This window comes from Numenius arquata, chromosome 2 (genome assembly GCF_964106895.1).
Source record: "Numenius arquata chromosome 2, bNumArq3.hap1.1, whole genome shotgun sequence".
Taxonomy (NCBI): Eukaryota; Metazoa; Chordata; class Aves; order Charadriiformes; family Scolopacidae; genus Numenius; species Numenius arquata.
Window position 1 is genome coordinate 107,975,357 of NC_133577.1, and position 26,303 is coordinate 108,001,659.

The following is a 26,303-nucleotide window of genomic DNA, read 5'->3' on the forward strand; positions in this document are numbered from 1 at the left end:
AAACTGCCACCTGTCCTGTAGAGACCATGAGCATCCAGTTGAAGCTGCACTGTAGTCTTCATTGATGGATTGAGCGTCACATCTTCAGCATTCTATCTTGTGCTTTCATTCATCAAGGAGATATATCTCTACTTTTGGCAGAGAGGTATGATGATAATTTAGTCTCCATTCATATAGATCAACTCCGATCTATCGATACATGTCTATCCAGAAAAATACTGAATAACAACATGTTTCAGTGAGGTCCTGGAAGGAGGTAGACTAAACATATGCCTAAGTATATATTCTCCTTCCAAATTACAAGGTGCTTAACAGATAAAGTGCTGTGTAAGTGGTCATGCTGCTCTTCTCCATTTTCTGTGCATTTTTTGACAGGTCTGTAAACTATGTGTTCAAGACAATCCCACGCCTGATCTTTTGTTTGTGATCAACACCATTTCAAACAGCATTTGAATCTAGGAAGCAGAAAACCATTACGTTCTTGGACAAACCCCAAATATCACCAAAGTAATAGTAAGAAAATGTACTTGAAATATTAACATCTAAATCTCATTATTTCGCTACCCTGAGAATGGGGGCAAACTGCCAGTGATAATGGCTATAAACATTTATTTTTTTCTTCATAACATGAAGAGATAAAAGTTCAGACTAGCTGAACTAGATTAGAAGCTTGATCTAACTTTATGATATTTAGACAGTCCAGCACTCTTCCTGATTAGACTCTCAAACTAGATCATCAGCCTCTGGGACTGTGAAACATGGCATTTATAGTAATGTGGATCCCTATTGTTGTGGTGACAAAAATCATTTTAAGTGACTCACCACATGTCAGTGGAAAAGAAAAGAAACAAAACCAATCCAAACCAATCCTCAGGCTTTTTGATTTTTTTTTTACAGCCCAGTGGTATTTGCATAAGAAATGTCTGGTGCCCAACTTGGGTAAGTATAGAGATCGAATATAGGCACTATCCAGGTCATAATTGCAAGCATAACTACAGCAACTCCAATGATGTTAATGCCCAAACCAGCTTTCACCTAAAGGAGAGGAAAAAGAAGGCAGAAACTCCCATCAGGACACTGAAGAAAGTTTTAAAAATACTAAAAATCCCATTTAGGGAGTTTTGCTTAAAACTCACCATGTCCATAACAGTTAAATGACCATATGAAAATACGATGGCATTGGCCGGGTTTGCTACAGGAAGCAGGAATGCAAAGGAAGTACACAAGGTAGCAGGTATCAAAATGAAAAGTGGGTTCACATGAATGGCTTCAGCCTGTCATAAAGTAAAAGAGAGAGAACAGCTGTCAAGGGACACATTTGCCAAATGAAATACATAAATACAAACTGATTATATTAACACAAGTGAACTGTGAACAGAACTACCATTTTAAACAGTGAGAAATAGCCTTTTCTGATAACTCAATTTAAAGATTATATCTCGGAATGCTTGAAAGGAAAAAAGTGATTCTAATACAGAATAGCTACAGAACTTTAAATTCATGCCTGATGTTTTCTAATTGTAGTTGAGTCCATAAAGTAAGCCTATTGCAAAGAGTCTGGGCACTGCACAGGCACTAAAAGCAAAACACTGCCAGAAAGATGATAAAATTGAATTTTTATATAATACATGGGAGGGATTCAATGAAGTGAGGACTGAAGTTGCTTTGGAAGAGAGGGAAAGGGCATTAGTATCTGTCTAGGCTGGCCAAGAGTAAAATCTACAGACTAGAAGATGATCAGTAAGTTTTGAAGAAGAAGAGAGAACTGGGTTTTTTTATAAAGATGAGAAGAAATGACACAATTGAGCTAAGGAGAGAAGAAATAAGAATTACATATAAAACACATCTATTAGCCCACTTTTCGCTGTAGTGACAGCTTGAAAGGTGCAGTGTTAACCGTTTTCACTGAAGATGGGGTCCTGAAAAAACACTAAGAGAGATGCCTTTTTTAAGTGCATTGACTATTCACAAATAGGAATAACAGTGTCAATTTTTGCATGTTAAACTTTCACCTAATTTTACTGAATTCTCAGCCTTTCCTGTAAGAAAGCCCCTAAACAATCAAGTATCCAATGCACAACACGGCACAGAAAAAAAAGTGTATGAAGTATTTTATGGAGACTTGTAAAAATTGCTGCTTTGAGCAGCTGTATTATTATATGGATGATAAAGCAGATTCTGATTAAAAACAACCTGTGTTATACTCACCAAAGGAGATAGTATGGGCAAAAATATCGTAATGGTAGCTGGATTGCTGGCCACTTCTGTTACTGAAGTGACAATAAGGCATGATATCAGGATAACCGACCACAAGGGTAATGATCCCAGAGGGGTCAATTTACTTGCTACCCACTCAGAAAGTTTTGAAACCTGCATAAGAAATATAACAACATGATTACGTTTTACAAATCACTGAAAAAGAAAATTTAATAAGTGGTATAGAACAGTAATTTACTCATCTGCTGATTGTGAAGAATTTGTGTAAATGGGAAAAATCTGAAATATATTTCATATTCCTACCAGATATTTTTAAGCACAAATTTTTAATTCAGTGGTGTCTTATAGGAAATGATGCAAACTATATTCCATTTCTTTATATTTGCACCTCTGAGATGTTTAGAGGAGTCAAAATCGGACTCTTGTAATATGCATATATCAGACTTCATAGCCAGATTTGGGCCCAAACATGCTTGATTTACTGGAGGAGCCAGTAGGAGGGCTCCCAGTAGGAGGTATCTCAGTGACATGGGATATTAACTCTAAGGCTTTGGAAATAGTGTGTCTGCACAATTCTTACCACCATCACATTCAAATTAAATAAAAAACAGTAGTCATCATTGTGCATAGTCTTTGAAGACAAAGTAAACTTTTTTTTTTGGTAACTCTGCTTTTTGAACATCTTGAATATTCATCACATTTCTTGTGTTCAATATTGTTACAGAATAACTTGCTAAAACAAGAGAATAACTGTGAATTCACTGAATGTCTGAATTGCTCCTGATGTGGGTCAGTCTAATTGTTCAGTATCCTCTATAAATTGCATTACCTCACAGCCGTCTGCCAGTGCAAACCCGCCACCAACAAGAATAGCTATTTCCCAGGGCATGCATGACTGAAATTCCTTCCAAGTAATCAGTGGAGTGTAACCAAAAGCAGCTAAAGAAAAAAAAAATTAAAAAAAACCCCAAAACAAAACAAACCCCCCACCAACATTTAAAAACATACAGAAAAACATCTTTAAATAATCCCTCTGAGGAAGTACTTGGGAAATACTGGAAATATTCAAAGGCAAAATCTCATCATTATAACATGAAGAAAGTCTTTGACATCAACAACTTGCAATTCCTGGGACAGATCCTTAGCTGGTGAAAACTGTCACAGCCTGAAGACAAAAGAGCTACAACGATTTCCACCAGCGGAGCATTGGTCCCTCTTCCCTCCTTCCCTATGTAGGAGATAGCTATGGGATATCAATGCCTTTAATTTACTCAATAAAACTGCACTATTCAGACAGATTGCTGAGCAAATGCTATTTCACTTAGACTCATTTACGTTTTGATCTTGCATTCCCCATGAAACCCTAGATGTCATTGATTTCAGCAGCAGAATTGAATGCTTAAGAGGACAAGCCGGAGGTATCCTTTAATCAGGGTAAATTCCATTTTGAAAGTGAAAAATTAAATGAGAATGGACTCATTTACCATGTTGAATTTTATAGAGTACCTTAAATAAGCAGTAACTTTTTCAAAAAATAAATCCAACCTTGCCCCATACAGTTCTATTCAGATCCCGTTCATTGCAGTCAATGGAAAGGTGGTTTCCATTGGCAGCAGTGGGCTGCAGGCAGCAGGTTCCTGCACAGCATGAGCTTCTGCTGCTCATATTGCTTAAGTATTGGCACTGACTTCCAGGCCAGGGTTACTTTATATCCCAGTAAGATATTATACTGTATTTTATATATATATCGGATATAATGTAAGATATGTAAGATGATATCCTGTATTTTATATATATATATATACACTAATTGTAACATTGGTATTTAACAACATTCCTCTAACAAGTGCAAGAAGCTATACTTATTGTTGCATCTTAGATACCTTATTGTAGTACAATCCACACCAAAATATACTCAACTGTTTTCTCCGTTTGAAGTCCTAGATAAAGTTTTTGCTGGAATAATAAAGAACAGGACGCCTATCACTAAGGCAGTTGTTGAATCTGTAGCATAGCCTTTATACCTAAGGAGAAGTTAACAAGAAAAAAATACATAAATATGTAGTCAGGAGGAGCAGGGGAAAAGAAGGAGGAGGAGGATGGAGCAGTGGAAAGGAGATGTTATAGAGTGACCACAACCCCCCCATTCCCCACCCTGCTTGGTGCAGTAGAAAGAGGTAGAGGAGTTGGGAATGAAGGAGTGAAGTTGAGCCTGGAAAGAAATGGGGTGGGGGAAAGGTGTTTTATTTTTTGGTTTTGTTACTCACCATCCAACTCTATTTTTAATTGGCAAAAGAATTAAATTAATTTTCCCCAAATTGAGCTTGTTTTGGCCATGATGGTAACTGGTAGGAGATCTCCTTGTCTTTATCTCAACCCACAAGATTTTTGACCTTATTTTCTCCCCTGTCCTGTTGAGGAGGGGGAGTGGGAGAGCGACCGGGTGGCCATCTTGCAGCCAGCCAAGGTCAATTCACCACATCTGTAGAAATAGTAGATGCAAGCCCTCTAAACTCATAAATAAGTACCTTGAGTAAGCATGTGTTACTTTGCCACACAGAAATAAGCTGGAGGAGGGGAATGTTTGGGAAAAACTGATGCTTAAATAACTAATTTTCACAGTTCAATGATAAATTTAATAACTTTAATATGCTCTGTAATAGATTGAGTCCAAAAGGCCTTAAGAGCATTGTGCATACCCACAAAGGATGATGGTTTTGTAGCTCAGAGAAGGCAGCAGAGCTTTATTATCATCTTCCTATGGCTGTCACTACTAGGCTCATAGACACAAGGGCCATGTTTATTTTGGTCATTTCCAGCGCCTGAGAACTTCTTGCACTGGTGTTTTTTAATCTGATCCGATATCCTTCTAACTTGAACAGAGTAGCCCCAAGATCAGGTAAACTGCAAAGCTGAACTTTAAGGCCATTTTAACACATCCATCTGATTCAGTCACACACTGCTAAGTGGTGGCATATCCCAGTCTGTCTTATTTCAGTCAAAATGGTCATTCAGATGAATAAGAATTTTGCTGAAGAAAGTTAAACCTGACATTTTCTTAAGCTTTGTTATTATTTTTTTCTATTTTCTTTAAGTTCTTCTGTAAGTTTTCCTGAATGAATATATTTGTCCTCTCAGCCTCATACGATATGCTTTTGTGCAGACACAGCTACAGTGGGTCCAAGCATAACTACCCAGCAGATCTTCCCAGCAGCTTAAGATTTTATGTTAAACCAGGGCTTTTAACTGAAAGGGAAAAATCTTCTCCCAGTTATATGTTACAAATGTATAATCTGGTAGATCCCTTTGCTTTAACAACAATTTTAGGTGGGATTCAAAAAGCCTTAATAAGCATAGCCAACTGACACCACAACCAGCGTAGTTTTAGCTAATACTGTCACAAAATGAAGCAGCCATAGAAGTTGAAATGGTTCTCTAATATGTTCTGTCTCCTGCTTCCTATTGTCTGCTAGCACAGAGAACACTTTTTAAAAGCAAGTTATTATTTTGTTATGATTTTTTTGAGGCAGAGGGTTCTGCCTATGTATCACCTTTAGCCTAGGACCAGATGCACTGTGTCTAAAGAGCAGAAAAACTCTTTCTCTAGGATGCTACCCTGCATTTTCTTAAGACCTGCTAGGAGTTTTGAAGGAAGGCAAGATTTAGATACAGAAACAATTCATACTGCCACTTTCTTCTAGGCAGCTGCATCTTCACAGAATGGTTGACCTTAAAGGGACATCTGGAGGTCACCTGGTCCAAGCCCCTTGCTCAAGCAGAATCACCCAGAGCCAGTTGCCCAGGACCATGTCCAGACAGCTTTTGAGTATCTCCAAGGACAGAGATTCCTCTCTAGGCAACCTGTGCCAGTGCTTGGTCACCCTCACAAGTAGAAATAATTTCCTAGTGTTCAGGAGGAACCCCCTATGTTCCAGTTTGTGCCCATTGCCTCTTGTACTGTCACTGGGTACCACTGACAAGAGCCTGGCTCCGTCCTCTTTGCACCCTCCCACATATTTTTAAACATTGACAAGATGCCCCTTCAGCCTTCCCTTCTTCAGGCTAAAGAGTCCCAGCTCTCATAGCTCCTCCTCATAGGAAAGATGCTCCAGCCCCTTAATCATCTTTGTGATATCCACATCTTGCACTAGGGAACCCACAACTGGACACAGCACTCCAGGTGTGGCCTCACCAGCGATGAGCAGAGGGGAAGGATCACCTCCCTTGACTTGCTGGCAACACTCCTCCTAACACAGCCCAGGATACCATTTCCCTTCTTTGCGGCAGGGGCGCATTGCTGGCTCATGTTCAACTTGGTGTCCACCAGGACCCCCAGGTCATTTTCCACCAAGCTGCATTCTAACTGGGTGGCCCCCAGTGTGTACTGGTGCCTGGGGTTGTTCCTCCCCATGTGATACACTTTGCGCTTCCTCTTGTTGAACTAGGTAGGTGCAATTTTTTGTTCATAAAAGCTTAATATTCCTTAATAAAAAACACCACTCAGAAAACCTGCTTGAGACACACACAACATCCTACTATTATGAAGACACACATGGCACCATTCCACACAGAAGCTTCTCAATCATTATCAAATTTTGAGATAAACATTATTCAAAGTCCATTTATCCCAGCTGTAATACAATTGCATGTACAACATCTACCTGCTTATAACACTGCAAATCTGATTGTCCTATAAGGAAGCAAAAAAGCTGTTAAGGCGATCTCACAGTGACTCCAGCTGAGATCATTGTAGAGAACAGGGCTGTGGGCAAAAGTACATAGTGCGTTTGTATTGGAAGTAAAGAAAGGAATAAACCATGCTGAAAAAAGAAAGAATACACTCAGGCAATAATCTGAGGAAGTGTGAGGGAAGCCCACCTTGCATACCTCAGCTGTAACCAGCTGCAGCCCAGTGTTGAACTTTCTGGTTTTTATGAGGTTCATAAAGTCCTGGCCAAAGGCCAGCTTGAAACTCCTCTAATTGAAGCTAATACCCTACAGCCTGGAATCAGGCCAGGACATGGAAGGAAACTGCTGTAACAGAAATGATGTGTGATCCTGTGCTGTCAACAGATGGGGAGAAAACAGGCGGTTTTACCCTGTGCTGTTCTCTGTAGTGTTATACAACACTTATTAAAACATCCTGCTGCCTGCCTCCGGAGGGAGGTAACAGGGCCTCAGGGCAGGACAGTAAAGGATTAGTCTTTAATAGATTCACAAATTTTTCTTAAGGAAAATTAACAGGTAAAGGTAATGTATGGTTGAAAGATATCTGATAATGCTGCTTAAGAGTGAGCTCTACTCAATACTGATACAGCATAAAGGTGGATTAAAAGTTGACTAACGTTTAAAAAAGTAGCCCTTAAAAAGCGGGGAGGTATCCTCTTTCAATACCAATATTTCTGCTGGAATTTAAAAAGATAAATAAATCAGTGTCTGTGTTTTAAAGGGATATTTAGTAACTTGTGAGGATGCATGCAAGGGGCTGAGAACATGAACATGGATGGTGAGACTGATGAAAATTTGTCAAGCAAAACTTTAAGCATTCCATATTGTTTGTTAAAACAAAGCTTATAATAGGATGTAATCAGATAAAGATATCTTTTATCTTTTATATATTTTATATCTTTGTATCTTTTTTTATATCATATAATCAGATAAGTATATCTTTAAAGCACCTTTCACAGAAAAGTTTTTGATCCGGCAGGAAAGACAAAACCAGATGGCTGGAAGATATACTCAGACAGAAAACAAGGTGCGAGTTTGTCTTGTTTAGTTTGGCAACAGAGATGGTTATCCACCAGGACAGACTACCAAGGAAAGGGGTAAATTCTAAAATCTAAAGATCCTGTGCGTTGTCACCCTGAAATCAGGCCTGGTTGCTTTCTGGGTATTCATGTTCTAGCAAAATAAATTTACACCAGGATACACATAATGCAGCTCTTCTGGTCTTCAGCATGTCAGAAAAAAAATGACCTGAAGGTCCTGTCTGGTTTAAGATGCTGTTAGTGGTGTGAATCATATCTAATAAGACCCACGCACTGGCCATGGATGGTTCTCAAGTTTACTTATAGCTCTGGCATTGCAGCTTTTCCTAAGGACAAAGCTCATCTGTGCAGGTGATAAACTTCCCTGAGGCTGGCTTGAGACTGGGAGAATGTCCACAATGTGCAAAATAAGTGCTATCAGGTTTCTGATAAGAAATCAGATTTCTACAGGCAGAGAATATTTTCTTACAGTTGTTTCCTGTAACATAAACATAAGGAAGTTGTGCACATGCCTATCAGTATATGTAAATCCAAAACACTGAACGATTTTGTAACACAGAGGCACTGGGGAACACGCGCATGAGATAGAAACCGCAATCAGTGCACTGATTGAAGCTGCTTGGACGTAATGGTGATGACTGCAGTGTAACCATTGACAGAACCACAGTTCTTGGGTTTTGAGTTCTTTTTCCTATTTGCTTCTCTGTTTTCTTTAAAGAAGATGGCTCATTCCCAGCTGTACCTCTGCTGGCTCCTTGCCCCACTCGTGTACCTTGGTTGGTAAGTTTTCTGTTGTTCAGGAAAGCAAAAACCCAACTGCCTGGTTTTATGCCAATTAATGCAATTGATTGGTAAATTAAAACTGTCTAGAAATAGGTGAGGGCTGAATATTCTCTCCCTTTAAAGGTTTTGTTAGGGAGTAACACAAGCTTTGTCTCTCTTCAGGTTACCTCACCCAAATTATAACATGATTCAGCCTAATGTGACACGACACGTGCTTGCATTCTCTTCCAAGGAAAACATTAGATGGCATCCACAAAGTAACATCCCTGTGCAGAACCTGCAAACACACTTATTATGAGAGTATTCTACCTTTCCCTGCTAGTGAACAAAATCCTCAGACAACAGCAAACCGACAACTTTAAATAAAAAAATGGGGATCTCTGGACTGAAATAACCCATTTGAGCCATAAGTCCCAAATTTGAAAGATTGTTTACAATGTCTGTTTTTCAGTATCATGTGTATCTTGTTAAATGGTGCTGGATGAGCACTGAATGTTAACGTGAAGCAGAAAGAGAAACAAAGCCAGCCTGATTGCTTAGCTGACTGATTCCTTGATTAGGTCAACACTCCAAAACCCCTTCAAGAATACGATGTTTCATATGAGACAATGATCATCAGCTCTGCTGCTGTTATAGGGGGGAAAAGTGTTCTTTTGCAATTCTTTAGATAATGAAAACATAATTTTTTAAAAAATCTTAGTTTTTACTGTACTTTTTAATGCTATTTTTTACACAAAATATTTTTGCTTTGCATTTTAAATCTTCAAAGGTCTACAATTATTTCTTGTAATATCTCCTACCAGACTTTCTGGCAGAGCACTGGTGCATGTGTGTGTGTGCCTGAATGCTGGGAGTATATTTAAAGAAAGGAGGCATGATGGATGCATGTTCATGTGTCATTTATGACACATGTAAAGGAAAACAAAACGGAAAATTACCAACCAAGTCCACCACTGGCCTTTGACCCATCCAGTGATAAATGTTAAATCCAAAAGGGCCTAAATAACACAAAGTCCTGCTCCTCCAAATCCTCCAGCTACTCCCCAATAATTGAGAGCAAAACTCAGACCTTTATCACAGAACAGAAGTGAAATTACAGTAGTCACAGCAAAACAACAGGAGATACCACAGCATTATAAGTTCCTGAAGAGGAACTGATTCTTAGGGAAAAAAATGTAGGTGATCCTGGGGAAGGGACTGAAAACCAAGCTGCCCCTGAAGGCAAAAAAATGTAATTGTTCCTGAATAGATCCTGGCTTTTTGGTGGTTAGTTGAACTGTGATGTTAAGAGAGTTATGCATGAACAGATAGTAATTTATATCATTAATTAGAGCTATCAAAGCAGTGGGTGTTGGCCTGTATGCATGCAAGTGTGGCAATCACTAAAGGTTGTAGATCAAAAAATTCTAACCAAAGATTTATTCTTGAACTTGGAGAATTGATGAGGGAGTAGGATGCTGTAACATCAATCATTATGCATTCTCCCTCACTGGATCAAGTCCAAAAACTAGGCATAAATCCTCTTAGGAGGCACTGTATTTTATTCTGTAATGGGTTTATCACATTTCAGATATTGCACACATACATCTGTGAAATTGCTGAAGTTTACCGCTTCTGTATACACTACAAAGGTTTTCAACACCTTCAGCCAGGAATATTTTGGAAATGTTGAAAATATTTTATTTTTTTTTAAATTGAGAAGAAAAGAAGGTATGTAGGTAAGACAGTACAGTTCTTTTTGGTGTATCAAAAAGATTACTTACTTTGGGAAAAGTGAAGACCATCCTGGGATGAAGCCAGGGTCTCTGGTGAACCACAGCAGGGTCATTAGAATGAATAGGACAAGTGTAACAATTTCTGGGTAGCTAGAGCAGAAACAGAATGGGTTATACATTTTCCTGAATTTGCACTTGGATATACTCACTCTTGTTTGCGGATGTATAGTTTGACATACCTTATTGACCCAAGCTTCTTGTATTCATCCCGAATCACCTGTGCTGAGGCCTCTTCTCTAGCTGTTTTCTTCTTGCCACACTTGAACATGTTTTTAAAACTGGAATGTAAATCAGCAATATTGAACAATGAATTAACAGTGTATACAGGAAAAAAAAAAAAAAGTCTAACCTTTCCAGTTACCAATAGCACTTTATCAAAGTAAAATTTTCACTTTCAAATACAGTATCTCCCATTCAATTATCACACACCAAGCTGAGCATATTGGAATTAATTGACAAAGCCCAATGAGAGATTGGCAGAGGCAGCAACAAAATGTGTGCTGTTATTGTCTAGCTCATTTGCCCAGGAAGGATGAAACTTCAATCATGGAAACTAATTGAAACAATCAAATACATGACCTGGCTATTTAATGAAAGTCATCTATGACTTTGCTTTATTTTGTTTATAATGAAAAAGTTTGTATCTCATGAGTAGCCTGCAAACTACTCAAATAGCAGGCTATTTGGTAGGAGCTAGGTTTTCATTCTGGGATAAGACCCTTACGTAGTATTAAAAAGAACATTATTGAAACAATTGAGAAAAATGAAACAGTAAGTGTTCACATAAGGAGTGGTAAGCGTGGGATTATTTTAAATCTACTGAAGAGTAGAGAGTCACAGTCTTCATCTCTTGGCCTACACATAGCCATGCAATTGTGGAAGAGAGGTGTGCCCATTGTTATCTCTGGCAGATGTTAGTGAACTCATGAGGAATAAGGCTTTGAAGAATTAGCCCAAAAGAAGTATTGTCCTCTATAAAACGTTAAAAGCACAAGCTCTGGGGGAGAAAAACCTGCCATACCACCACATACAAATTTTGGAAAAGTTGAAGCCTTTTACTTCACATTTACAAATATAATCATCCAGTTTATAACACAGATATTGCTCAAGTATTCAAGCCAATCCCTGACTTCAGCAAAGGGCAACATCCTGTTTATAAATGTTCCAGTCTTGGACCAAAATGTGAAAAATGTCAATATTCTTCTGTCTTGCACACATGCACTGTTTAATGATGATGTCTGTATATTCTAAGGGAATGGGTATCATCATTTGTAGTATGGACTTTTCACTTTGGGCTGAGTAGTCAAGGATCCTTATTTTAGAAAATTCTTGTCCCATCCAGAGACTCATCCATACTAATCAAGGATGCAAAATCACTGTTGCTGCATTATCTTCCTATTGAGCCTGTTAAATTTAGATGTAATATTTACTCCTGTTACAAAATCTCTCTTACATCATCAGCATTCAATTTTATTGATTACAACATTTACTTACTCAAACCCAAGGAAAAGCCACTGGAGCCAGACCCAGGAGAGCACCAGAATAACAACTGTGATGGGGATGGAAAGGATAAACCAGGATCCAAAATTGATGCACTGGCAACCTGGGTAACGTCTGGATAAAAGTAAAAAACTGTTCAGTTGAGCTTTACAAAGGAATGAAGACTTGTAAGAAGTACCAGAAAACTCTGCTGCAAGAGAATGCTTCTGGCTGGCAGCTGACTTCAGCAGGAGGTGGCCTCTGCTGTTCTCTTCCCTCATCCTCCCATCCTGTTCCTGACCATCATGACCACTACAGGAACCAGCTGTGCCAGTTATTTGGGCACTGGATCAGCAACAGGTCCGGGGATCTGACACTGATCTAGATGTGTCTGACCTGAGTTCAGGAGGCAAGGAAGGGCCACTCATGGTGTTAAGGACCATTAGGACTACAAAGAAACAGAACTTGAAGAAAAGCAGTTCTTTGAGAGGAGACTTCAGCTCAAGAAAATATACTGAAATGAAGAGGTTCCAATGAACTCAGAAGACAACAGTGGAGACAACATTGAGACTTGTATTCTTTAAGCTTCCATAAGGGATTCAAAACTGATTAGAAACAAAATTATTACTAATTTCCAGGAAAGGCAGAAATGTTCATTTGTTAGGTGGATTGTCTCTTCAGTCACCCCATCTCTTTGAGGCTGTCTGAATCTACTGTTTAGAGATGCGGGTCATTCAACCAGAACTCTCCCTGACATGTACATTTAAGAACAGGAGCAATGGGTTTTGTTTTTCTGAAAAAATTAATTTGAAGTTGAACAAGATAGATCCCAGACAGGCAAAAGGGTCAGGTAAATGGATCCTGTGTTTCAATTTACTTTATGAATAGAAGTTATTCTTCCTTTGAACTCCTCCAGCTCTACTGAGAGAGCTTCTAATGCTAAAATTGAGAAAATTCTAGTCTATTTGAACAACCTTCCTCCTTGATGCAAAAATTAGATTGAAAGGAAGTAACAAATCCAGGCAAAGGCTGTAATGACTTTCCAGTTCCAATATTTCCAATTATTAGCTAATCGTTTGTGTTTCAGGCCTTGTTAGAAGAAAAAGGAATTCTGATGGTCACATAGATCTTTGAGGCAGTATATGCTTATTATAAATGCTTTCTCAAGTATTGTGCAAATTTTAGGATTGATCTATATTTGTTACAATGATTGCATATATTGCAATTAAAGTGGCAGCTGAGACTGAACCAAAACCGTTACTCACTTCTTGAGGTGATGCTCTCATTGCATCAAATTGCAACTGTACATAGTGATGAGAGTGAAAATGGAACAAGAACAGGCATTGTGCTATTATATATAATTTATTAATTACATGGCTATTTGGCTTTTATTACACGATTAGCCACATCAATTTTTGAATGTATAAATTCCAAGATAGGAAAAAAATGGCATCAGCATGGCAATGACTTAGTATTTTGCCACTTGCAAAAGTGCTTATGATCTTCTTTCCTGAATTATGTGAGATAATTCCTTATTGAGCAACAAGACAAGCTCTTGAAAACTTTATACTGAAGAGTCAATCCCTTTATAAAAAGTTAATTTATTGTGGTCAGATTTCAGCAGGGCTGAATATCTATGTAAGTGTTTCTAGTAATCTTAATACTAAGTCAGCTATTCTTCATCTCCAGAGAAAATATTCCTTGGGTAGACTGGATGGTCAATTTAAATGATTTGAAAAACGATCTATTATATAGTGTTAGTTGGATTATCTGTTACTGTTGGACTACCTACTACAGGTCTTGCCTGAAAAAAGAATGGACAGGACACAACGAACTATTTTCTGGACCTATTTCCTTTGGAAAATGAAAAAGTGTGATTGGTTTTAATAATCCATATTTTACAGTGATTCAGTGCCAATAACAACAAACTCCAGGCAAACACTACATACACCAATAAATTTGGTTCATAGAACTAATCCAGATAAGATTATTCCTTTTATGACTTTTATAAAAGTGCTTAGGTTGAAAATAATGTTATGTTGGCAAAGTTTGTTTCTGGAAGGTCAAAGTTGGTAACCAGAATAGGACTGAGGAAATTGAGTAACCCGTCAGTGACCCTGAACCAAAGGTTTCATTGTAGGATTTACTCTTCCTCAAGCACCTTAGGGAGAACCCCTATGAGTTTTCTCCCTGACCTGCTGTTGTCTGGTAACCTGTTCTCTCTATAACCTCTCCACAGCCTTTCCCTCACCCTGGAGTGCAGCTGCCTGTGCTCCTAGAATCCTTGGCCCTGCTGTGAACCTTGGTTTGCAGCACTGAAGAAACTGTTTCATGTGGGAAAGAGCTGTGAGAAAGTCTCCACAGCTATGTAAGATTAGATAGGTACAACTGCAGCTGTGAGATAACTGATATGGGGATCTGCAGCAGCCTGAGGGATTCAAGATTAAAAACACCAACATGGAAAGGGATCAAATAAAAAATAAATAAATAAAAAATGGAGAATAAATATGGAGTCAGAAGAAGGAGACTCAGAGTCATCAAGGATCTGTTCTAGGGAGCAGTGAGAACCAACCCAACTCACCCTCATTGATGCTTCCCTGGCCAGTAAAGGCTTCTGGGTATCTTATGGGCAGTGTGAGCAGACTAATCCTTAGCCTACTGACTGACCACGTCTGCTTAGTGTCTTAGCCCAAACTTTTTTTTCTTCTTTTTCTTTTTCTTTTTTTTTTTTTTTTTTCTGCAGTAGTCTATATTCTAGGTACTATGTTGTAGTGTCCCTTTGCATACAACTAAAGAATGAATAGAGTTGACCCTGAGAGGATCAATAACAAATCTGTCTTGAAAAGGAGACCTTATGGAAGCTGGTCTCACTGGCAGGGATACTTCTGCCCTGTTGATCACAGCATAATTTCTTTTCCTAAATGATCAGCAGGCTGAGAATTCCCAGCAACACACAGGCTCCAAAGCTAACACAGATATACTACCTTCCTCTTCATGTGACAAATGAAAAGAAGGGAAGGAGAGAGCAGTAAACACTGATTCCAGCTTATTTAATACTAAAATTAGGAAGATACAAGGAATATGGAATTTCACAGTGCCATTTTAAGTGTTTTATCACTGAGCGGGAAAACCAGGAATATGCTGTATGTACAGCTCTTTTGCTGAATTATCCTCCCTTCACACGCTTATGATACATGAAGGTAGACTGCAAATGTGTTCAAGTCACGCTAACAGGTTAATTCCAACTTCAGACAGGGCATAAATACAAACGAAGCCTCTAAGGAGAAGGGGAACAAGACAGTTAAAGATAAAAATATTTGCACAGTTAGGTGGTAGATTCATCTTAAGTTAAGGATTAGTCTCAGTGGTTGTGTAAAGATTAAGCAAAATCCTGGTGGGGTATAAAACTGGATTACACATGCAGCACTCCATGCACAGCCCATGCTCCTAGCAGAGGGTGAAGACCCAGGGAGAGGGCAACAATCTGCTTATGCATTCTTGAAGAGATTGTTAACAGCTAAGACAAACTGAAAAACCAGCTGCAGGCCAGTTCTCTTCAAGTTTCCTACAACAGCAGGGAAATGAACAAGAACAGCTCTTACCCCTAGTAATCAATCTGAATTCTTCTAGGCTCTTGAGTGTGAAGCCTGCTTGAACCAGAAATGCTTACGTGTCTGAAACTTTAAGCCTGAAGGACTTGTAGTGTCATAGTCTGCCCTGTGTAGTTCTTTGGCCCCAGTAACAGGCAATCTGTTGTAATTTCCATACTGTTTCCATTGTTGTTAATCTCTTAGCACAGGCTGATTTATCAACTGTATCACTTCAGTTCTCTATAGCAGCATGCTGAAGCCAAATTTCATCCATTCATGAAACACAGATTGGAAGAAAATCTATCACCATATTGCCATAGGCAATACAGAATAGTAGGCAGAGGGTAATGAAAGGATTGTATTTTACTTTGTTCCATTTTAAAATTAGAGTAGGGATATTTCTGGCAAAAAGTAGTTTGGAGAACAAAAAAAAAGTTCAGCAAGAACTATTGGGTTTTCAAAAGCTTTGGAATGAAATCTGCCAATTTTCATTTCAAAGTGGTTCTGCTTAGAAAATAAAAGGAATATTAAGGAATGTTTTTAATAATCTCAAACCAAAATACTCCATTGAATGCAAAGTTTGAGACTGGTTTGAAAGTATTTGCTTTTTCTTTGACTAAAGGACCTAAATTTGTCATTTCACAATGTACTAGCCTCCTGGAAGTCTCCAGATGCACTTTGCTAAGTAGACCTGAACTTAGCTCCTCCTGTACTTAGAAATTAATAACAGTCCTTTAAGGCCAGGTAGTGTCTGTCATATTCAGGCTAAGTAGTGTCTTCCTCGTCAGAAAAGCCCACCTTTTTCCCTGCATCTGTGCAAAGAGTAAAGTACTACTTAACCAAAGAATGGTCATCTTTTTCATGTATTGGGTGATCACTTACAGCCTTTTCCAGTGTAAGACAAATACAATCATGCAATTTCATTTTACCTCCTTAACAAAAAATAACAAAAAGAAAGTAATGGAATCAAATAATATCAAATCAAAGAGTAAGGATTTTAATGCATTTTTGGGGAGCCATGTGGGAGCTCAAGAAAGAACAGTTAAAATTCTGGATTAAGAAGAATAAAAATAATTAAATATAGTCTCTTACGTATTGAAGTGCTCAGCAAAAATCAGATTAGTTGACGTTCCTGTGATTGTGGTCAGCCCTCCAATGGTAGCAGAATAAGCAACACATAAGCACATCACTTTAGAAACCCCACTGTATTTGTCCTCTCTGCTTTTTCTCCCTGTTTCAGCAGGTGGTAGATTCTCCTTAGAAAGAATATACAACTATTAATATATAAGAAGGGCTCATCATCAAGCACAAAAATAGGATTCAAGGATGTCCCAGAACAGCCAGAGAATTTGCTGGCAATATAGCCATATGCTGTGTGGTCTGGTTTGCTGTTACAGTAGTACTACGATTATTCATGCAAAGGAGAAGAGTGGAGAGTCAAATCCTGAAGTCCTTTTCCTGAGCTATCTCAGTGTCCACACAGGAACTTCCTTTAGCTGTACTGATATATGTACTCCTGATACATAGAGTTTGTTCTCTGGTGAGGTTGGTTTAACTTGCATAAAATACAGTGGATAAAACCATTAATGAAATAACTAAATAAGCAAACTGGATGCGTACGTGTATCCACACATATATATCTTAATCACATGTAACTAGCTTCATTGCTAGCTGTGCCATGTTAGGTGTTGCATAGGAGTGAGACAGGTTAAAACTAAGTTACACATGTTACCTGCACTTAAAAAAAAAAAAAAAGTCATCTTAAGTACCTGTTCCTTGTCTTTTTCATTTTCCTTTTCAATTGTGCACACAATAACACTCACATCATTGTCATATCTGGAAAAACAAAGTATGTATTGTAATAAACAGATATACTATTTAGAGAATTTTTTAGAGCAGAATTTAGTGAATGAATAACTATTACCCATTAACTTGTTTTTCTTTCTCTTTCCAGTCACTGCTTTGACATTCTCCTACATTTTCTGTAAGATATTGGTGGAAAGACAGGTAAGTTAAGGGAGCAAAACTGGAAAGGCTCCATCAGCATGTCTCATTCCATGCAACCACTTCACATCATTCCATGAATACATTTACAAGCGCCAGTCTTAAAAACAGCAGAGTTGTGTTCTACTCCTTCATGGCTCCTATTCCCCAAAGTCTTACTTTTCTAATGATGAGAAATCCTTTCCTAATTTACAATCCGGCTGTGTACATAACCAGTTTAGATTCATTTCTTCTCCCATCATTACCCCAACGAGTTTAATGATCTCTTTTCTCTTGCTAGCATTTAACTCCTAGTGTATTTGCAGCCTGTAGTCATATTTCTTTTCAGACTTCATTTTACTAGGCTGAACAAGCCAGCCTCTTCTCTTCTCCTCTCCTCTCATATAACTGCCATGTTTTGCACCTGCTCAGTTTTAATTAATCATAGAATCACAGAATCATAGAAAGATTAGAATTGGAAGGGACCTTAAAGATCATTGAGTTCCCACCACCCTGCCATGGGCAGGGACACCTCCCACTAGAGCAGGTTTCTCAAAGCCCCATCCAGCCTGGCCTTGAGCTCTTCCAGGGATGGGGCGTCCACAACTTCTCTGGGCAACCTGTTCCAGTGTCTTACCACCCTCACTACAATGAAGCATGTAGTGATAATACTTCCCTAGGCATTCAACTTTAATTCATGTGGTATTTAGCCTGCTGCAGAGTGAAGGTGGGGAAAGACGAAAACCGCACTGCATGCCTACCATCTAGCTCCAGTGCCGGGTTGGTGGAGCCATTAGAGCAAGACATCTCCAGTGCATCAGCTTCTGTTTCAGCTCTGATGATCTGCTGAGCTACAGCCTCTACAATTGGCATCACCATGGCAGCAGCAGAGGTGTTGCTGAGCCACATTGACAAGAAAGCACAGCTAACCATGAAACCCAGTGTAAGCCTGGAACAGGAGAGAAGAGTCATGGTTGATACAGCAACACCTCTTGTCATTGCTCTATTTAATATAAATGGAAAGCTTTTTCAACAGACAGCTTGCAAGTAGAAAACACTGAAATTTTAAAGGTATACTGAAAATTTAAAGCTTGCAATTGTCCTCTGAAGAAGTTTATGAATTAAAATTACTTTGATCAAAGACACTGAAAAGACACTCATATTTTAGAGTTAAAGGTTCAAATATGTTACAAATCAAAAAGGAAGCAATAACATCGTTCATTTAGTGGCTAGCCCAGCCTAAACCTCGACAGATTATTTGCAGATTGATACTGTAGTTTAATCATCTTTGAAGAAAGAGCACCGTACATGTCACAAGTTCAAAAGAAAATTAAAATGGCTGTACCACTAATGTTATTAATCTTGTATTGTACAAGCTAGGTCAAAACCCTGGACATATCACTTAGGCTGTAAGTCCTTTAGGTACCAGTCCAGGTGTTATAGGAAGAAATATTAGCAATTCAGTAGGTAGTGCTTAGCTTAGTTCTTAATCAGTGCCCCAAAACAGGCATAGGAATGACTTGTGTTTCAATAAACATCACATTTGATAATAAATAGGAAAGTGAAGGTCATTATAAAGTCTTAGTCTGGTCTTGGCACAGCTTGTGCTAAGTTTACTACCAAATAGGAATTGTATCTGTGCAATTCCTGATTGAACAGATGCAATGCGCTGAATTGTATCAGTGACTGGAGTCATTCTAGTTTTACACTAAAAAACTCAAATATTCCATGTCATATCTGATGAAGCTGGACAGTAATTTTAGAATACAGACCACATTGTCATTTTTAATGCATCTCTTGGAGTTGTAAATGAAAATAGTCCTCTTGACTTCCTGTCCCAAGGTGTTGCCAGTGTCATTAAACACCTTCTATGCATCACCCCAGCGAGAAAACAACTGTGAGCGAAGGCAGTGTGGTGTTACAGCATTTTTGAGAAGTAATTTGTGCAATTTGTAAAACTCTTTGCCTAGCCTTGATCAAAAACATCACAAAACCTGTAAGGATTACACAGCACATGAAGACAAGATTTTATACAAAAATAATGTAAGCAATATTTTATGACATAAAAATACCATTCAAAATGCCTCTCAGAGCCTTTCATTTCAGCTAATAGCAATATTTCAAATTATTTTTTTCTCAACAGGGGCACCTTGTCTTTTCTCTGTGCACTTTTAATTGTGTAATGATGAAATGATCTGCAGACATGCAAGTGGTAGACCTGATTCAACACAAATTGCCATCAGTAGTGTAAAACCCATTAACTTTACATAGTTTTTGATTAAGTCCTCAGATGGAAATTGAAAGAGAATTGGACTTTCAGGAGAAATTTTTATGCAGAAAATATTGGTCATACTAAGCACACTGAATATGAATGTTCACATTGTAGAGAAATATAATTTTAGTACAACTTGCAAGAGGTTTTAAACCCAAAGCAAATTAAGAGATTCATGAACGTGTTTCAAAACTGTTCATCATAACTTTCCAGCATCTGATGGACTGACAGTCAGGTGACCATTTGGTACAATGTGGTGTAATCTAATGAGTGATTCTAAAATTGATTTAAAAAATAATAAAATATATCCTAACCTGTTCAGTCCCAGTTTTTCTGCATTATTCTCCCTGTGTTAAAAAATATGCTGCGTGGAACACTGGATGATAACTTCTTTCATATTTAACTATAAAGTCACTCATTGCTATGTAATGTAAAATCAGTCTTTTATTACTCATTCTAGTCCTTGCAGGTTACATAGACGTATTCATATTTCCCTGTTAGTCTGCAGACCAGACTGCATAGCTCAAATGATGGGAGATCTTTAGGAACTCATAGAATCATAGAATCATTTAGATTGGAAAAGACCCTTGAGGTCATTGAGTCCAGCCTTTAACCTAGCACTGACAAGTCTACCACTAAACCATGTCCCTAAGCACCACGTCTACTCGTCTTTTAAATACCTCCAGGGATGGTGACTCAACCACTTCCCTGGGCAGCCTGTTCCAATGCTTGACAACCCTTTCAGTGAAGAAATTTTTCCTAATATCCATCAACCCGCTCGCCTGGCCATTTCCTCTTGTCCTAGTGCTTGTTACCTGGGAGAAGGGACCTACCCCCACTTCGCTACAACCTCCTTTCAGGTAGTTGTAGAGGGTGATAAGGTCTCCCCTCAGCCTCCTTTTCTCCAGGCTAAACAACCCCAGTTCCCTCAGCCGCTCCTCAGAAGACTTGTGCTCCAGACCCTTCACCAGCTTTGATGCCCTTCTTAGGACGTGCTGTGGCACCTCAATGTCTTTTTTTGTGGTGAGGGGCCCAAAACTGAACACAGTGTTTGAGATGGGACCTCACCAGTGCTGAGTACAGGGGGAACAACCACTTCCCTAGTCCTGCTGAACACGCTATTTCTGATACAAGCCAGTTTCTCCAGGAGAACGCAGAATCCACCAGACTCCTGCTCCTCTACTTCTACTGCTGCATTCCCTATGTCCTCTAATGCAGATACTGCCTTCAATGATATCTCTACCTTGTCTGGATAAAGCTCCAGTGTGCACAGGCCAGCTGGAAACTCCTGCTAGTGGAGGAGGAGGGCTCTGCACAGAGAACAGCGTGCCTCACTTTGCAGTGGGCACAGCTAACGAGCAACAGATGCTGAGAGGTGGGAGGATCCTTTCCCTCACAGATCATCTTATCGTAATGTTATCATCCTTTCACCATGATTGGTAAATGTGATAGAGCTGAAATAGTTATGAGGAATACTGCTTCCTCAGCGTTACAAGGCTGGCTATGGAGTTGCTCTAGGTATCCTCAGCAGCTGTCTGCAGGTTTCTGTGTCCACAGCAAGTTCCCCGGCAGTATTCAGTTTAGCACGACATCCAGTTATGTTCTCCCTTTCAAGGTTTCAGCCAAAAGGTGAGGATTTAGGAGTGATCAAAAAAGAGAAGTTGAAATAACCAAAACTGCATAGCTCAAGAATACAGCTAAAGATAAAAGGGAGGCAGTTGAACAAGAATGTAAGGAACATTTTGTCAAAGAGGAAAACTACCATCAAAAGATGCAAGCAAAATTAAAATACATGAAATATTTAAAATTAAGACAGAAAAAATCACTGAGGACTAGAAATAATCCAGCATTTTTATGAGGTGTTATTAGTTAGATCATCTAAGAGGCATCTTGTTTTCTAGACCTGGGGTTTCTGTTTTTCTGACTTTTTACTTCCCATCACTGTCTGTTTCCTGACAAGGAGCTATAAGCATCATGTATTCGGGAAAATCAGACTTGGTCTACAGATCTTATCTGCAGCCTTACTGGTGTGCTGAGAGATGAATTTGTGGGCCCAAAGCTTTTCTGCAAGTTTGTGAAGCAAGCAAAAAGAAGAGCTTTCACTTCGTAAGAGATATGCTGATAGTGCGTAAGTAGAGAGCGTGATATTTCATTTCTCTCATCACATCATCCAGCTGGTGAAGTTCCTATTCCTTTCATATTTTCTTCATAAGTAGACAAAGAAAAAAACATAAATAAAGACATTGGCTTAATGTGTTTTTCCTTTCCCACCTCATCTTTAATTTTATGACCTTTTTTTCCTCACTGCATATTTGAACTGTTCTTGTGTTTTTAGGAAGTGTCCAGAATTTTGCAAACAGTATTGAAACATGAATTAATAATAAGTATAGCACAGATTTTTGGTTGTAGTCATCAGGTATGTAATATACTGCCACCATTAAGAAACAGGACCCTTACTTTATTCACAAATTCATCAGATTTTTTGTTCAGAAGATTCCTTATTATGAACAGAATCACTATGGGGAAATTTTAATTAGGATTTCAACAAAATAATCAAGTGTCACCTACAAATCAATCATGTCATCTACTTTGTTTCAGTAGAAAATAAATGTTGGACTTCTACTACAGAAGAAGTAGTAGGCAATGAGTTCTGGAATACACAGCTTTCCACAAATAATATTGCCTTCAAAATACTGTTTAGCACATACCATGCAGGGTTGACACCCACCAACATCACCATTCTCAAAGCTACTCTTTTGTGGAAATTCCATTTTTCTATTGATGTTGCCAAACAAATGACTCCAATCAACAGCAGGTGAAAGTCTTTAAAATAAGCAGATGCCACCTGAAATAAAAACAAAAAATATTTTGGTAACTAAATGGTGGCATTCTGTTAGTATTTGGTATTATCAGCTTAATGAAAAAAATATTCAGTAAGGATATATATTGAAATAAATATTGATAAATAGTTTGGGCTTCAATTTAGACTGTTCATTTCATTGAAACTGATAATTTAATTTAACCAAATGATAGAAGAGTAACTGCGCTAAAGCCCATAGTGTTAAAACAAAAAGAAAAATTAAGGCTTATGATATGAACAACCTAAGATAATCAGTCACATCTCACATACGAACTAAATCACCAGTTAAATGCTGCTTTTATAAATTTATCAATCCATCCAACAGATAAAAGAACAACTTTAAATATAGACTTAGAGTACGATCATCTGTGGTGTTCTCTCTTTGACATGAAGATGTATACTCAGCATTTTGCACATGGGGTCTTTAGTGTGTCATCTTGCTTCTGTAAGGTTAAGGATATTTTATATCTATCTAGCATCAACTGGCATCTAAGCACTAAATCACAATCTAGAGAAAAATATTAAAGAAAAATGAACAAGTCCTGAGGACAAAGCATGTAAGCAAGCCTTGAAGCAGACCCACTGTGATTGGCACTCAGCAAATCACCGGATTAGTCCATCCAGTTTTAACATTTTACAGTTTTTTCTTTGGAGATTTTATCATTGAAATCCATAATATGATAGAAAGAAAAAAAAAGGGGTTACCTCCTTGGATTCCATTATACCAAACAATGGGAACATAAAGGCAGGGAGTAAAGCTGAAACAGCCAGCGGCAAAGCTTCTGTGAGCCAAAAGATGGCAACTACAAATAATGTGTACGCACATTCTGCTTCCTAGAACACAAAAGACACCAACAAAAATATTGAGTGAATCATCCAGGAAAAGAATCACAACTGCAAAAAGTCCAGCTGTGTCTGTAAAGAGATTTCCCCAACCTGGAACATGTATGAGTCAAGGGTCCTGAATGTAGGGTACTTATTGTCTGGTATTGATAACTCTGCTAAAATATGAAACATAGTTTGTAAAATAGTTAGCTTTTTTTTTTTTTTTTTAAGACATAGTAAAATTACTTAAATTCTACCACTTATGAAACCTGGAAAAAAGTCAGCTGCCTTTTCCTTCAAGCACAATTAATCACATAGGTCATTCTGGAGCATTCTCAGACCATGAATTAACATAACTCACAAGCACTCTACAGCTGCAAGCAAACCTTTAAACCCCTAGGAGTAGTGGCAGTCAACAATAGGCAAAATTTTTTCTCTCCTATATTCAATGAAATTTTGTCATCAGCATCAAAAAGGCAAGAATATAATTCAATATAAAACACATTGTACAAGACTGACAAGAAACAGAGTTGTTGTTTTTAAGACTTGTAATTTTAGTAAGTGTCTTTTATTTAAACTCCTGGAAAACAGGATGTTTTCTCAGTTTTTTTCAGGAGAATTTACTTCAGTGCTGACTGTAAAATGCAGCCACAGCCAAATATAATGAGGTGAAGTGAGCTTAGCTTCTCCTAGAATCCTAGAAACTTCTTTTGTGTAGTTTTGATTTATATTTTTGCTCTTGAGGAAAAAAGTTTCGGTCTTTTAATGCCACTGGTTAGGGCATGAAACTACTCAACAGCCACAGATATGGTTTGTATTGGGAAAGAAATAACTTAATGAAATGGCTCTGGGAACCTCTGACTGGAAAACAACAGTGTTAAATCCAATTCAGTCAGCTATGGCTAGCATTTATTTTTTTGCGGGAAGCTTGTGTTATGTATGAAACAATTTGATAGTGTCAATTCATTTATCACCTAGCAAATGTTCATCTCACTTAAGTTCTACTTCATTAAGAATTTCTCAAGAATTTCCTCTGAGAGAGGAAATTTATATATTGAAGCTGTGACATGAGACTGTGTGAAGCGTGTTGCTCTGTAACCACTATCTGTCTGTGATGCAAGGACTTCTGAGCTGGACTTTCATGCACTGTTACACATGCAGTAAGTGTGGTGCATGTGTGATAATACATCACAGGAGAATTCCATTTCATTGTGCTGACATCAGAGCTATACCAAATAGAATCATTAATGAAATTTTTAGATAGCTGATTCATCAGCCTGGAGTTTTCACAAGAGTTATTGAATGCCAGAAGAATTTATTCCAAGTAAAATAAAACTGTGTCCTGCCATAATATTTGCCCTATTAAGGAACCAGAAGGAATTTCTCAGATCATTGTTTGCAGTCATTTGCTATCAGACAACACAATATATGATGAACTTAAAAAAATCCTTCATCAAATAGAAAGGTAATTGCAGCTGTCTTCCTGCCAATTAATCTCCATCGCCAATCATACAGAGCTGTTTAAAAATGGCCAAAGTGTAATAGTAAGGACAGGATTTTCAAGGTAGTCTAGATAATATCAAATGAGAAAAACATTTCCTAAACAAGAAAACAAATATATAACTCAGAACTTCATGCAATCAACACAGAATATTACATTAAAGCTGTCGTCTTCTCTAGATTTCTATGCAAATAATCTGAGTACACCAAAAAGAAAAAAAAAAAAAAGAAAAGAAAATCCACAAAGCAAACATCATGAAGTCACTCAAGGTCCTTTCCAACTGAAACCATTCTATGATTCTGAAAAGATCTGGGAATCTCAGACTTGATACACCAGTGCAAAAAGATTACCTCTCAAAGCAGGTCACTTACTTTGGTTTTGATGATAAGTGGAAGTGGAAGTAAAAGCAGTGGGGTGAGGACAATGAGCAGGAACCTTCGGTAAGCAAGGAGGTAGCTAAGAATCTTCATGGTTGATGGCTGGTAGATGAATGTTCCTGCAGAAACTGCCAAAAAATAGATCTGACTTTAAATAGCTGACTCTGATTAATATTTTTCCAAGCTATCACCTTTAGCCATTGCTAAAGCAGGCCAGTAAACCAAGTTAAAATTAAATCTTGCTCTTTATTGTTTTAGTGAGTTTATTAACAGTAGGTTGATAAGATAAGTGTTCATCATAAACCAAGGCTAGATGTCAGCCTCCTCATGACTTTCTCTTCCTGCCCTTCCTCATAACAAGTTTATGTAATTAGAACAGGTTTTAGACAACTAGATAAGCACAAATTTCAGGTGTTTACCAGTCACCGTTGGCTTCAGTAGGAAATCAAAATGGCTAATATACATAGAATATGTGTTAAAAACCAATTATGGCATTATGTGAAAACACATGCAAGATCATTTTAGTGAACAGAATTAAAAATTCTTGATCTCCATCTCCATATGTGGAGATATTAAAAAATTGATAGGACAAGGTCCTGAGCAACCTGACCTAGTTCTGAACTTCACTCTGCTTTGAGCAAAAGGTTGGACTAGATGACCTGCAGAAGTCCCTTCCAGCCTTAATCTTTCTGTTGATTCTGTCTAGAATTTGAAATGCATGAGAAAACCAGATTATTTTTTTCTGTCTTGCCTGGCTGGGAGTGTATGATAGTTCATTTTCTCTTCTCGTGTAGAAACAGGATAAGGTGTTCCATGTACATCATATAAAGCTTTGAGGAAGGCTAAGAGTAGGAGAGTTTTTGAGACAAAAGT

General features: G+C 38.1%; 1 protein-coding gene across 1 annotated transcript; it reads right to left on the minus strand.

Annotated features, from left to right (window-relative positions):
* Nucleotides 1–891: 891 nt before the first annotated feature.
* SLC13A1 (solute carrier family 13 member 1) lies at nt 892–25,523 on the minus strand. Its single transcript, XM_074163727.1, has 15 exons — nt 25,425–25,523; nt 23,433–23,561; nt 22,576–22,712; nt 18,357–18,544; nt 17,537–17,594; nt 17,382–17,448; nt 16,705–16,868; nt 12,038–12,157; nt 10,723–10,821; nt 10,532–10,633; nt 4,138–4,241; nt 3,047–3,156; nt 2,209–2,370; nt 1,137–1,274; nt 892–1,035 (listed from the first exon to the last, which is right to left on the minus strand). The coding sequence occupies exons 1-15, from the start codon at nt 25,521–25,523 to the stop codon at nt 892–894; spliced, it is 1,821 nt and encodes a 606-aa protein (XP_074019828.1).
* Nucleotides 25,524–26,303: the final 780 nt, after the last annotated feature.

Excerpts from the sequence above, each read along its gene's own strand:
- SLC13A1 (XM_074163727.1), bottom strand. The coding sequence starts at position 25,523 with ATGAAGATTCTTAGCTACCTCCTTGCTTACCGAAGGTTCCTGCTCATT. Across the intron at positions 4,242-10,531 it reads TGGTCTTCACTTTTCCCAAA|GTATAAAGGCTATGCTACAG; the intron begins GTAAGTAATCTT and ends ACTTCTCCTTAG. Across the intron at positions 1,036-1,136 it reads ATTTAACTGTTATGGACATG|GTGAAAGCTGGTTTGGGCAT; the intron begins GTGAGTTTTAAG and ends CCTCTCCTTTAG.